This window comes from Talpa occidentalis, unplaced genomic scaffold (assembly GCF_014898055.3).
Source record: "Talpa occidentalis isolate TD23 unplaced genomic scaffold, MPIMG_talOcc4v2.1 talOcc4.16, whole genome shotgun sequence".
NCBI lineage: Eukaryota > Metazoa > Chordata > Mammalia > Eulipotyphla > Talpidae > Talpa > Talpa occidentalis.
The window spans coordinates 100,883-113,798 of record NW_023601653.1 but is presented as its reverse complement, the minus strand read 5'-3'; the positions used below and the strand labels follow the sequence as shown (position 1 = coordinate 113,798).

The window sequence follows — 12,916 nt, the reverse complement described above, 5'->3', positions numbered from 1 at the left end:
AAGAAGTTACGTGCGACCTGCGCGGTGTGTCGGGGCAGGGGTCGGTCTCCCCTCAGAGCCTTTCCTTGGTGGGCAGAGCAGCAGCCCCGCCAGCTTCATCCCACGTTTGGTTCTCACCGACAGTCTCCAGCTTGGCCCTCCCCGAGTGCCTGGCTCCCCATCGCGCTCACCCCAGGGAGCATCAAGGCTGTGCAGCAGCACAGTTTGGGGCTGCCGCAGGAAGATGTGTGGCCCCGCACTGCGCCTGGTGGTCGGTGGCTGTCATGGGCCGTGCGCCTCATGTGAAGGAGTCTCTCCTGACCTGCGGATCTCGGGGATTATCACCACTCCTTAACGTTAACAGTCACTTAAAAAATTTAATTCTGATTCATTGTCGTAATAGAGTTTTACATTGGTGGAAATTTGTCCTCTGAAAGGTACACATATCGGCGACATTTAAACCAGAAGAAGAATGGACCTCCCTGGTGGCGCAGCGGTTGAGCGCTGGGTTGCGAAGCTGCCCGCAGCCTCTGCGGGGCCGGTTCGATCCCCAGCTGCTCCCCGGCCACACAGGGCGCGCAGACCTCTCCTGCTGCCCGCTGCTCCCCTCAGCACTGTACTTCGGTCCTTCTGCCTGCTCTGCTCCCCGCTCTGGCTCTGGTGAATTCTTTCACCCTCCCACGCTTCTGACTGTGCCCAGTGCTTGTATAAACAAAACAAACAAACAAATAACTAACATGCCTCTATAAAAAAAAAAATAAACCAGAAGAAGAAGATTTTCGCTGCCCTTTAAGACATAGCAGTATTGTAAGCCCAGGACTTGAGCTCATGCAGAGGGGAGGCTGTGCTGTGTGTGTGCAGATGGAAGTGCCCAGAAGAGGAGCTGCTACTGCAGGGGACATTGAGCGGGCCCTGAGGAGAGTTGGAGGGCTGCATGCTGGGGTCACGTGTGGCTTTAGGAAACGACTCTTTGACACCCAGATTCCTTGCCAATCCCCCCATTGAGAGGCAGGGGCTCCCCGAGACCCAGTGCTGGTGGCAGCCCCTCAGCTGGGCTCCCAGCAGCCAGCAGTGGCTGCCTCCAGGGCACCCACCCTGGCTGCAGCCAGACCACGGACAGATCGCAGCAAGAGCCTCTGGAGTCAAGTGGTGGTCGTGATTCCTTAACATTGGCGGCAGTTTGCTACACAGCAGCCATAACCGGAAGCTTCCAATAGGTCCACAGCGTCGAGGAACTTGCCCATTTTCCCGAAAATTGATGGCAAAATTAAGATTGCTACCAGACTGCAGGGTGGTGACCTCCTGCCGTGGCCCTTCACGCCTGGAGCCTGGGGGAGTCACTTACTAAAGGGGAGGGGGGACTGCGGGGTGGTGATCCGAGATGGAATTTGGGGCTACGAGGCTTTACAGTGGGTGCGGTTCCAGGCGGAGTGAGTCCGGGGCCTCGATGGGAAGGGCTGCCGGAGTGGGGCAGCCAGAGACCGACGGTGGGCGAGAAGTCAGGGACGGGCCGACTGACCGGCATTGGGTGGGTCGTGGGTGCGGGTGTCCGAGTTAACTGGTTTGATGACCAAAAAGCTCAGGACTGAAAGTAAATATGGGACCTCGGGACCAAACTTTTAGTGGACTCCGGGAAGAAATACCAAGCCCAGGCGTGGTTGCAGCGTCCAGGCTTGCGTGTCCCGTGTGGGGGTGGGGTCAGGCGGACCAGCACCGCGGGCCGAGAGCCCACAGTCCCCCCAGGCCAGGTGCTGTGCTTGGAGCGTGGCGGGGCACAGAGGCGGGACGGGGAGGCGCCCTCCCATCCTCTCCTAGCCAGGGAGGGACAAAGTCCTGAACGTTGTCCTTGGAAAAACAGCGCAACTGAGGTGCCGCGCGGCTGTGGCCAGGGCCCGGCAGCGAGCGCCCTGTCCCCGAGGCCCTCCCTGGGCTGGGATTTTGCCCCTGAAGAGCAGTGTCACCCCCGCCCCCACGGCACCAGCCCGTCCTGCGCTGACCGTCAAGCCCTGCGGCCTCAGGCGGTTTAGACAAAGGGCTGCGGGGCCTGATTTACACCCAGGAGAAGGGCTGAGTCACTGGGCCGCTGCCCACCAGCCCCGAGCCCAGCGCCGGCGCCCCGGCCCCGACTCCCTGCGGGCGGACGCAGCAGCCGGCGCTCCCCACACGGACGCGGGCGCCCGGCAGAGCCGCCGCAGTGGGGACGCCCCCCCCCGCCCCGCCCCGCCCCGCCCCGCCGGCCGCGCCGCGGCTGCTCCCGCAGAAGCTGCAGCCGCGGCCCTGCGTGGCCACGCGCGCTGACCGGGCCGGCATTCCGGGGGGGCCCTGTCCGCCGCCGCCCTCGGGGACCCGGGCCGCCGCTGCCGGCGCCTGTGTGAGCGAGAGTCGGCGCCCGCCGGGCAGCACCCTCCGCGGGACAGCGCCGGCCGCGAGTCAGCACCCCGGGGCGGACAGCGCCGGCCCCGCCGCTCCCCGCGCGCCCCCCGGCCCCGGCGCCCCCCGCGCGCCCCGCCGCTCCCCGGCGCCCCCCGCGCGCCCCTTCGCTCCCCGGCGCCCCTTCGCTCCCCGGAGCCCCCCGGCGCTCCCCGCCACTCCCCGCGCGCCCCGACGCTCCCCGCCGCTCCCCGGCGCCCCCCGCGCGCCCCGCCGCTCCCCGGCGCCCCCCGCGCGCCCCGGCGCCCCCCGCCGCTCCCCGGCGCCCCCGCGCGCCCCGCCGCTCCCGGGCGCCCCCGGTCCCGCCGCTCCCCGCGCGCCCCCCGGCCCCGCCGCTCCCCGGCGCCCCCCGGCCCCGCCGCTCCCCGGCGCCCCCCGGCGCCCCCCGCCGCTCCCGGCGCCGCAGACCCCCCTCCGCGCCGCGCCGCGCCGCCCGTCGCGTCCCACCTGCCCCCGCCCCCCAAAACAAACCGCACACCGAGCCCCCGCGGCAGCCGCGCAGTCCAGCCGGCGCCTCCCTCCAGCCCGCGCCCCGCGCCCCCGCGCCCGCCCCCGCGCAGCCCGCGGCCGAGGAGCGCGGCGGTGCCGCAGGGCGTGTCACGCGGCGACTGGGGCGCGCCGGCCCGGAGGGAGCGACGAGGGCGCGCGGGGCGCCGGCTGCTCCCCTCCCCCGCGCCGGAGCCTCCCGGAGAAGATGGCGGACCGCGCGGAGATGTTCTCGCTCTCCACCTTCCACTCGCTGTCGCCGCCGGGCTGCAGGTACGCGCCCCGGCGCCCCCGCCGGCCCGGCAGGCCCCCCGCCGCGCCCCCGCGCCCCCGCGCCCCCAGGGCCGCCGGCCCCGCCACCCCACCCCCATCGCCGCGGGGACCCAGCCCAGGCCCTGGCTCTGCGCCTCCTCGACCCCGCCCGCGCCCCGTGCCCCGCGGGGTCTCCCCGCGGGCGGCGGCGCCCCCTCCCCGCCGGCCCCTGCACCCCCCCCCGCCCCCAGTCCCGCGGGAACGGGCCGCACCCAGCCGGGAGGCCCCTCGGGGGAGGCCTGGCCGCCGCCAGAGCCCTGTCCGGGGGTTCCGAGCTCGACCTCTGTGCTCAGCCCTGTCCTTCCGGCCTCGCTGGGCCTTTTTGGCTTGACCCAAGGGCTCAGCAACGGACGTTCACATCAACCTGGAGACCTGGGGGAAGGGAAGGCTCCCCGCGGGTGGGGAGCGGCTGGGGGGGCAGCTGCAGCCCAGGGGGGGAGACACGCTGCCCAGACTCTGCCCTCCACAGACTTGACCCTCTCCTGCGGCTGCAGCGCCAGCCCCCACCCCCTTCAGCCTGACTCCCCGAGGGCTGAGGCCAGAGCCGGGCCTGGAGCTTAGCAGGGAGGAGCCTGAGGGAGGAGAGGCTGCCAGCCCCAGGGCCGATCTGTGGCTCCCTGGGGTGGCCACTGCTCCCGCCCTGGGGAGCCCTGGAGAGCAGGGGCTCTAGAGGACACCGGTGCTGACAGGCCGGGCTGCCCCGCTGCCCCAGCGGGTCTCTGACTTTGGGGCTCTGTGCTTGCCCTTTGACCCAACCCCCAGGCCGCCCCAGGACATAAGCCTGGAGGAATTTGACGATGAAGATCTGTCCGAGATCACCGACGACTGCGGCCTGGGCCTCAGCTACGACTCCGACCACTGTGAGAAGGTGGGGCTCGGCAGGGCCTCCCCAGGAGCTGCGGCCGGGGGGCTGGGCTCAGGCTTGAGCCGAGAAGCCCCCTGGTCGCCCGGCTCCCGTTGCCTCCTGATATGAAACCTCTCTTTTTTGAACGAGTGTGGGCCCCCGCCCAGGGCCTGCGGCGGCCCCAGCGCCATCAGCTGCTAGTTGGGAGGGCGACGTGCCTCTGCTTGGGTCCTCCCAGAGGGGCTGCCCTGGCCCCCAGCCCCTGCTCAGTCCTGCCCGCCTCACCCCTCCACCCCGGAACTCTTTCCTCCCCACGTCCTGCTGCCCCCCCCGCCCTCCCGTCCTGGGGGTTCTCTTCATTCAAGAGCATTTCTGAGCAGCCGCCCGTGGGGAGTGCTGGCCCAGCTGCTCTAGGCCAGAACGGGGTGGCCTTGCCTGAGCCAGCAGGAGAGACGCACGCATGTGGCGTGGGACTCTGACAGGAGGACGCGGGGGGCGCTGGAGAGGCCTGGGGAGCTCCACACCAGGCACCGGTGTCCTGGGGGCAGGTGGGCCTGGAAGGGAGGAGCCGCCCAGGCCTCGGCTGTGCTCCCCGAGGGCTGTCTGGGGAGCAGCTAGCACCCCTGCGCCTGGGGCTGGCCCTGGGGCGACAGCAGCACCGGCTGTGGATTCTGTGACAGCCGTAGGAAGGGAGAGCTGCCAGCACACCAGCCAGAGCTGGGGTGAGACCCGGCTGGCAGCTGGGCCGGCCCCCGAGAGTCTGTGCCCAGGCTCGGGCTGACTCACTTGGAAGCAGAGCGCCCCGTGCAGGCCGGGCGGGCCTGCAGCCCCCCGGCCCCCGGCCCCGGCCCACTCGCCCTCTCTCTCCTGCAGGACAGCCTCTCCCTGGGCCGCGCGCAGCAGCCGCACCCCATCTGCTCCTTCCAGGACGACTTCCAGGAGTTTGAGATGATCGACGACAACGAGGACGAGGACGAGGACGACGAGGGGGAGGACGGGGAGGGGGGGGACGGGGAGGGCGGGGAGGGCCCCGGCTCGGCGGCCCCGGCCTCGAGGCCCCTGATCCCCTCCCCCTCGCCGGAGGAGCCCCTCAAGCACCGGCCCACCACGCTGCAGCTGACCACCCTGGGCGCCCAGGTGAGACCCAGACCCCGCCGCCCGGCGCTCAGCCCGCCCAGCCGCGGCCCTGCGCCCCCAGACTGAGCCGGGTCCCCCTCAGGATTCCCTCAACAACAACGGAGGCTTCGCCCCCGCGCGCCCAGCCCCCTGGCGGGAGACCCTGCTGTGCTCCCCACCCCCAGAGGCGCTCCCAGGTGAGGGGCGCGGCAGGGGCTCTGGGGGGGCGCTGGGGGCGCGGGGCGGCGGAGGGGGGCGGCGAGCCCAGGGTGTGGCTGCAGCGAGCCCCTGCCCCGCAGAGCCGGCGCTGCTCCGGTCGCCCGGCCCGAGCCCCGGCGGGGAGCCGGCGCCTGTGCACCCCGGCTGCGACTGCGAGGGGAACCGGCCTCCGGGGCCCGCGGCGGCGGAGGGGGCCTCACCTTCCTCGGATCCTGGCATCGAGGCTGACCTGGGGAGCCGGTCCAGCGGGGGCCGCGGGGGCCGGCGCAGCAGCCAGGAGCTGTCCTCGCCCGGCTCGGACTCGGAGGGCGCGGGGGGCGCGCGCCTGGGGCGCATGATCTCCTCCATCTCCGAGACGGAGCTGGAGCTGAGCAGTGACGGCGGCAGCAGCAGCAGCGGCCGCTCCTCGCACCTCACCAACTCCATCGAGGAGGCGTCCTCGCCCGCCTCGGAGCCCGAGCCCGAGCCCGAGGCGCCCGGCGCGCCCCCGCGCCGCCCGGCCTTCCTGCCCGTGGGCCCCGACGACACCAACAGCGAGTACGAGTCGGGCTCCGAGTCGGAGCCGGACCTCAGCGAGGACGCCGACTCGCCCTGGCTGCTCAGCAACCTCGTCAGCCGCATGATCTCCGAGGGCTCCTCGCCCATCCGCTGCCCCGGCCAGTGCCTGTCCCCCGCGCCGCGGCCCGCGGGGGAGCCCGAGGCGCCGGCCGGCCGCGCCCCCGAGGCCGCCGAGGCGCTGGCGGGACCCGGCGGGGTGGAGCTGGTGGACATGGAGACGCTGTGCGCGTCGCCGCCCCCCGCGCCCTGCGCCCCGCGGCCGGGCCCCGCGCAGCCCGGGCCCTGCCTCTTCCTCAGCAACCCCACGCGGGACACCATCACGCCGCTGTGGGCCGCCGCGGGCCGCGGGCCGCGCCCCGGCCGCGCCTGCTCCGCCGCCTGCTCGGAGGAGGACGAGGACGCCGAGGACGCCGAGGACGCCGAGGACGGGCCCCGCGGGGCCGCGCCCGCGCCCCTGGACGCCTCGCTGGTGTACGACGCCGTCAAGTACACGCTGGTGGTGGACGAGCACACGCAGCTGGAGCTCGTGAGCCTGCGGCGCTGCGGCCTGGGCGCCGACAGCGAGGACAGCGGGGGCGAGGCCAGCGAGGAGGAGCCGGGGGCCGCGCTGCTGGGCGGAGGCCCGGGCCCCGAGGACAGCTCCCCCGACAGCCCCGACCTCACCTTCTCCAAGAAGTTCCTCAACGTCTTCGTGAACAGCACCTCCCGCTCCTCCAGTGAGTGGCGGCGGCGGGCAGGGGCCTTCCCCGAGGTCCCGAGGTGGTCAGGGCCGGGCACAGCCCTCGCCCCAGCACCAGGCCGCTCCCGCATCCCGAGCGGCGTGGGCGGGCCCGCAGGCCGGGGGTGGGGTGGGGGGGGCTTGGCTCAGCCCCTCCCCCCTGCCCTGAGTCCTTCTCCCGCCCTGTCTCAGGCACTGAGTCCTTCGGCCTTTTTTCCTGCCTGGTCAATGGGGAGGAGCGAGAACAAACCCACCGGGCGGTGTTCAGGTACATGTCCCCCGGCCCTGCCCTCGGGCTCCCCCCAGGTCCCCTCCCCCACCCTCAGGCTCCCCCCAGGCACCCCCCAGGTCCCCCCCCAGGCACCCGCCCACCCTCAGGCTCCCGGCCAGGTTCATCCCCCGCCACCCGGACGAGCTGGAGCTGGACGTGGACGACCCAGTGCTGGTGGAGGCCGAGGAGGACGACTTCTGGTTCCGGGGCTTCAACATGCGCACGGGAGAGCGCGGCGTCTTCCCTGCCTTCTATGCCCACGCGGTGCCCGGCCCGGCCAAGGACCTGCTGGGTGAGGCCCCCTCCCCGGGGAGCTGGCCACCCCTGCCCCCTGCCCTCTGACCCCTCGTGTGACCCCCCAGGGAGCAAGCGCGGCCCCTGCTGGGTGGAGCGGTTCGACGTGCAGTTCCTGGGCTCGGTGGAGGTGCCCTGTCACCAGGGCAACGGCATCCTGTGCGCGGCCATGCAGAAGGTGAGTGGGACCGCCAGGCTGACCACCGGGCTGCTGCCATGCTCCGCGGGGGCCCCGGAGGCTTTGCGGGCCCACTGGCCTGTGCAGAGCTTGGCGGCTGACGCCCGTCACCTTAGGGCCTCCTGGCCAGTTCAGGGGGGCCACACCTTCCCCCTGGCCCCTTGCCCCCGCAGCCCACCCCCTCCTAATCTGAAATCGGGGCCTCCCCTGGCAGCCCTTCCCTGGACTCACCTGCTTGCACCGCCGGCTGCAGGCTCAGCTCCGGGAGGCGGCCAGAGCTGGTGGGGCCGCGGGCCTGCCTGGGACAGGAGAAGGGGTGGGCAGGCTGGGTGTCCGCGTGACCTGGGCCCGTGAGCGAGGGCTGAGCAGGCCCAACTGGCGTCCTAGGGTCGGCGTCGGGCCCTGGCCAGTGTTCCATCTTTGGCGAGACCCTGAGGCCTTCTCTGTCCTCTCTCCAGATCGCCACTGCCCGGAAGCTGACCGTCCACCTGCGTCCTCCTGCCTCCTGTGATCTTGAGATTTCTCTTCGGGGGGTCAAGCTGAGCCTGAGTGGAGGGCCCGAGGTGGGGACCCTGACAGGGGGCCAGGAGGGAGTGGCGGGAAGGCGCATGGGAGGCAGTGGGCGGGCCGGGGGGCCCCGGCTCACGTGCCCTCCGCTCTAGTTCCAGCACTGCAGCCACTTCTTCCAGATGAAGAACATCTCCTTCTGCGGCTGCCACCCCCGCAACAGCTGGTGAGCCCAGCCTCGGCGCCCACCCACCCGCACCCACTTGGTGCCATGCACTGACTGCATGTGGCGCCCGCTCGGAGGCAGGGTCAGGCCCACCGGTCCGGATGGGGGACAGACAGACAGGCAGGCCATGGTGCTGCCAGCCCCTGTGAGGCCAGGGCGTCCGGGGGCTCTAGGGGTCAGGCCTGTGAGGGGACGACTGGACACCCCTCCCCGAGCCTCCAAGGTCAAGCAGGGGTGGGTGGGAACCAGCCAGGCCTAAGCTATGGGTGATGGCAGAGGCCGGGGGTCCGCTGTGGGGGTGTCAGGTCGGTGTCCTGACCGGGCCGTGGCTTTTGCACCTGGCCTGAATGGCGGGGCCACAGTGTGACGTGCAGGCCCCGCGCGGTCAGGGCTGCGGAGGCCCGGGACATGCCCGGAGGCCTGTGGGAGGTGGGACAGGCCTGGGTGCCTGGAGGGAAACTGAGGCTCGAGCTGCCTGGCGCTGGGCAGACGGGAGCCCCCAAGGAGAGGAGCAAGGCGGGCAGCGGGCGGCCCACCGGTGGCTTGCGCGCTGCTGTGGGTGGGGGAGGGAACTGCGGGCGGCTAGGTCTTAGGGCTCCGCAGCTGGCGAGGAGAGGAGGTGGGCATGAGGGCGGCGCCGTGACAGCGGGGCTGGGCCACAGGCTTCCCACGGCCCAAAGGCCTGCCTGCTGGGGTCCAGTGGCCCAGGACAGGATAGGAAGAGGCAACCAGAGAGGGCCTGGCCAGAGGCTCGGTGCATGGGGGTGTCGGGGCAGCAGGCCACCCGGGCGAGCGGGTCCAGGGAGGGCACAGTGCTGTGGGGGGCTGGGCCTCGGGTCATGGGACATGTCTGTGGAAAGCCCGGGAGGCCGTCTCTGCTGGGTGGGGTCGACCCTCCCCCGCTTCTCTGCTGGGAGGGAGGGTCCAGGTGGCCGCCCAGGGGTTGCTGTAGGGCATGGGCTGGGGATGGAGCTGCTCCTCCTCCTCGCTGGGGGGAGCAGGCGCCACAGGCCCAGGCCTCCAGGCTGGACCCCGACCCAGGGCTGGTCCTGAGCACGGGAGGGTCCGCTGGGGCTTCCGAGGGTGTGAGGGTGCTGGGGAGCTGCTGTCCGGCCAGGCCCCCCGAGCTCAGCGCAGGCCCGTGGTGAGGGCCAGCTCGTCCACGCCAGGAGCCTGGGCCGTGTGAGGCGGGGCAGCGTGCTCCGTCCGGGAGGCCATCCTGGCCGGGTGCCCGGGGGCTGGGGGCCCTTCGGCCCTTCTCGGAGCCTCGTTCCTACTAGAGTCTGGACGAGTGTGGGAGGGGCTGGTCTGGACGGCGTCTGCAGGGCAGCCTGGGCAGCGGGCATGAGGGCCCGGCAGCCGGGTGCCCAGCCTCTGTCGGCCCCTGCGCCCCTGAGGTGGGTGTGCGCTGACCCCTCCGGCCGCTCCCGCAGCTATTTCGGCTTCATCACCAAACACCCGCTGCTGAGCCGCTTCGCCTGCCACGTCTTCGTGTCCCAAGAGTCCATGAGGCCAGTGGCCCAGAGCGTGGGGTGAGAGGGCTCGGGGGTGGGCAGGGTGGGCAGGGGCGGGAGGGCCCAGGCCTCCGAGCTGGAGGAGGTTGCCGGGAGGCCCGCGGGAGCTGAGCCCCGCAGTTTGGGCAGGAGGGAGGGGAGGTCAGAGGAGGTGGGCGGCGTTTCTTTCCAAGGTGGAGGGGGTAGGGGGTGGGGCTGGACGCGGGGACCAAGTGGGGGGTGCGGGGGACCGGCGTGTGCGTGAGGCCTGAGACCTGCCCCCGCAGCCGCGCCTTCCTCGAGTACTACCAGGAGCACCTGGCCTACGCCTGCCCCACAGAGGACATCTACCTGGAGTAGCCGCCCGCCCGCGCTGCTGGGGACGCCCCAGAGGCTCGCGGCAGGACTGAGGGCACGCGGGGCTGCCACTGCTGGGGGACCCGCCCCTGGCCGCGCTTTCCCGAGCCCGCGCCCCTGGCCGCCCCCGCCCCACTGCGCCCGCCCCGCCCCTGCCCTCTGCTCTCACCTCTGGGTCAGTCTGGGAGGGCTGTTGAGGGAGGTGAGGATGTAGGTGCCGCCCCGGCCCCCTGTGAGCCGCGCCCGCCCTGCGGCTTATAAAGGGATTTTAATTTTTATAGTAAAAATCGAGGGACCTCCTATCCTTGACTGTGGAGACAGAGGGGGTCTTACACACTGCCCCATCACAGCCCAGAGGGGCGCAGCCAGGGGGCCCCCAGAAGGGCCTTGGGGAGACTAGGTGTGGTTCTGAGGCTCAGCCCGAGTCCCTGGCCACCACTGGGGGGGTGCCCTGCCCCGGGCCCTGGCCACCCCAGCGCCCGCTTTGCCGCCGCAACCCTGCCCGCAGCCTGCACCTCAATAAACTCTGCTTCGTGTGGCCCCGACTGTGTTTGGGGGGCCGGGTGCTCTCCATGGTGGGCGCGGCCCAGCTGGCGCAGCCGGGAGCTCCTCTCAGTGCTCTCCGGAACCCGCAAGGTCCCCGGCGCTCCATGGGGCTCTTCCCAAATACACTGGAGTGGCCAGCGGGGAGCTGAGCCCCCGAAGGGCCCCCTGCCACTGAGCCCGGCGGGTGCATGCGTTTGGGTGCCGCCAACTTGCTCAGGCCTTAACCTGGCGCGTAAAGAACTGTGCACATGAGGCCGGGCCTTGCCCCGGAGGGCCAGCTCTCAGGCCAGCGCCTCCAGGGGGCAGCCGGCCCATGATGGGCAGCCCCGCAGACACCCTGAGGCAGGGACACCAGCAAGGGCAACACAACTGCTCGGGACCTCAGAGCTGCAGCTGTGAAGTCAGGCCCCGCCGGATGCAGGCGGAGGCCACCACCAGGGGTCAGCAAAGTCCAGGCAGGGGGCAGCACCTGGGGTGGGCCTGAGGCTGGCGACCCCCTGTACGGGGCCTAGGGCATTGGCCCATGGTGGGCCCAGCTGGGCCCCCCACCTACCTCCTTCTGCTGTCCTCAACCACCAGGGGGGTACAGATGCCCCCCCCCGCCCGGCTGGGCTCAGCTCCCCCTCTCCAATCATCTCCCCATTTCTGTGCCATCAGCCTTCCTCCACCCGTTGGCTACACTTGGCCCCCCTTACTTGGCTCACTATCCTTTGGGAGAGCCCTCGCACCTGCCCACCTTGCTTGTGCCACCCCCCTAGCCCGGCTGCACCCCAGACACCATGTTCTGCTCTTGCTGGCCTTGCCCCTGCCCATCCTGGGTGCTCACGGCCCCGCCCTTCCCTTGGCCTCGTCTCCTGGTGCCAAGGCCCAGCACCTGCTTCTCAGCCCATTGCCCAGAGGTACCTCAGCCCCCCGCGGCCCCGGCCTCCTGGCCATGCGGGCTGCGCCAGCTCCGAGCGCTGCTCTGTTCCCAGCAGACAAGGGGGCAGGCGGCTGGCTCTGAAAACACCCCGCCGAGCGCTGCAGTGTTGGGCAAGAGGGAGGTGGCAGGGAAGTCAAGGTGGGGTCGTTTCTCCCTGAACCACCCACCCACAGGGGTGTCCAGCCTTTTCTCAGAGCAGGAGGCCCGGCCTAGCCGGCTGAGGTCCGAGGTCCAGCCCCGTGTCTGACGGGTTGCGGCTGGCGCTGGTTCTGGCACTGAAAGGCACAGGGCAGAGTGCAGCCCCAGGGGACCTGGGGGAAGACCCTCCCCACCCTGGGGCTGCGGGGCATCAGCACTCCATAGAGGCAGGTGGGAGCTGGCATGGGGGGCAGGTGGACACATGGGGCAGGGGTGGGGCCTCTCCCTGAACACGCCCTGGGGGCCTCACAGCCTTGACCGGTTCAGACGCGTGCGCCCTCCTGCAGCTGCGCAGACTGAGGGACCACAGTGGCCCGGTGGGCCCTCCCTCCCAAGCACAGGGAGCTCTGAACAGAGGAGGCTGAAACCACTTGCCCCGAAGCCTCTCTGCCATCACTTGAGTCCGCGACAAAGGTAACTTTGGTTTTATTTCCTTTGCGCAAATTTGGACCAGACAAAAGCAGGTGGGCCTTTGAACTCACCGGCCGGCACGTCGAACCTCTCCAGATGCCGGACTGTAGCCTGCGGGGCAACCCAGGCCCTGCCACCCTCTTGCAGGAGACACCTGGGGAGGCCACCCTGAGGGCGCTAGGCCGGGTGGGGCTCATCTGCTGGCCATGGCTGCCAGCCCTCCTGGGCAGCTGGTCACAGGGCACTTTGCTCAGGGTGGCTGTACAGAGGGTTGTGCTGTTCAGCTTGGCCTCTCCCCTGGAGGGGTGGCGGGTTGGCACGGGTGGGGCGGGGGCTCCAGGAGCCACCCCTAGGGCCCGGGTCGCAGGAGAAGGTGCAGAAGGGAAGGGCTGTGGGCACCGCAAGGCGTCGGAACGTGGAGCTGGGCCGTGCACATGCGGGGCATGTTTGCCCGAACAGTGAGATTGAAGCAAGTCTGCCGGCAAACGCAGAGCAAATGGCAGGGACAGGAGGAGGCGGCTCACGGGCTGGCTCCACACCCCTGCGGCCTGCCGCTCCACCCAGGCTGGGCCCTTGCAGCGCCAGCGCCCCCTTCCTGGTGCTCAGCTACATTTTCATCCCAATGGAAGGTGAAGTGCGCGGCTCCTCTTGGCCTGTGTCTCCACCTCCCCACCCAGACAGAGCACCCCGCAGCTGTGTGCCCTGGGCACAGCCACACTCCACCCCATGAGGCAGCACCTTCCCTCCCTCCCCCCCCCACCCCGCTGAGATTCCAGGTCTGAGTCTGGTGCTCGGCTCCTGCGCCGGCCAGGAGCACCGAGGGCCACGGCCAGGCCCCTCTGACAGTCCAT

At 71.1% G+C, this 12,916-nt stretch overlaps 1 protein-coding gene across 1 annotated transcript; it reads left to right on the top strand.

Moving 5' to 3' along the window:
* The first annotated feature begins 3,103 nt into the window (after positions 1 to 3,103).
* Positions 3,104 to 9,996, top strand: MAPK8IP2 (mitogen-activated protein kinase 8 interacting protein 2). The gene is made up of 12 exons (XM_037515191.1): positions 3,104 to 3,168; positions 3,970 to 4,075; positions 4,925 to 5,188; positions 5,271 to 5,364; positions 5,467 to 6,660; positions 6,855 to 6,930; positions 7,053 to 7,225; positions 7,296 to 7,405; positions 7,864 to 7,968; positions 8,068 to 8,138; positions 9,572 to 9,670; positions 9,919 to 9,996. The coding sequence occupies exons 1-12, from the start codon at positions 3,104 to 3,106 to the stop codon at positions 9,989 to 9,991; spliced, it is 2,430 nt and encodes an 809-aa protein (XP_037371088.1). The 3' UTR covers positions 9,992 to 9,996.
* The last annotated feature ends 2,920 nt before the right edge of the window (positions 9,997 to 12,916 follow it).

Excerpts from the sequence above, each read along its gene's own strand:
- MAPK8IP2 (XM_037515191.1), top strand. The coding sequence starts at position 3,104 with ATGGCGGACCGCGCGGAGATGTTCTCGCTCTCCACCTTCCACTCGCTG. Across the intron at positions 6,931-7,052 it reads ACCCACCGGGCGGTGTTCAG|GTTCATCCCCCGCCACCCGG; the intron begins GTACATGTCCCC and ends GCTCCCGGCCAG. Across the intron at positions 7,406-7,863 it reads TGTGCGCGGCCATGCAGAAG|ATCGCCACTGCCCGGAAGCT; the intron begins GTGAGTGGGACC and ends TCCTCTCTCCAG.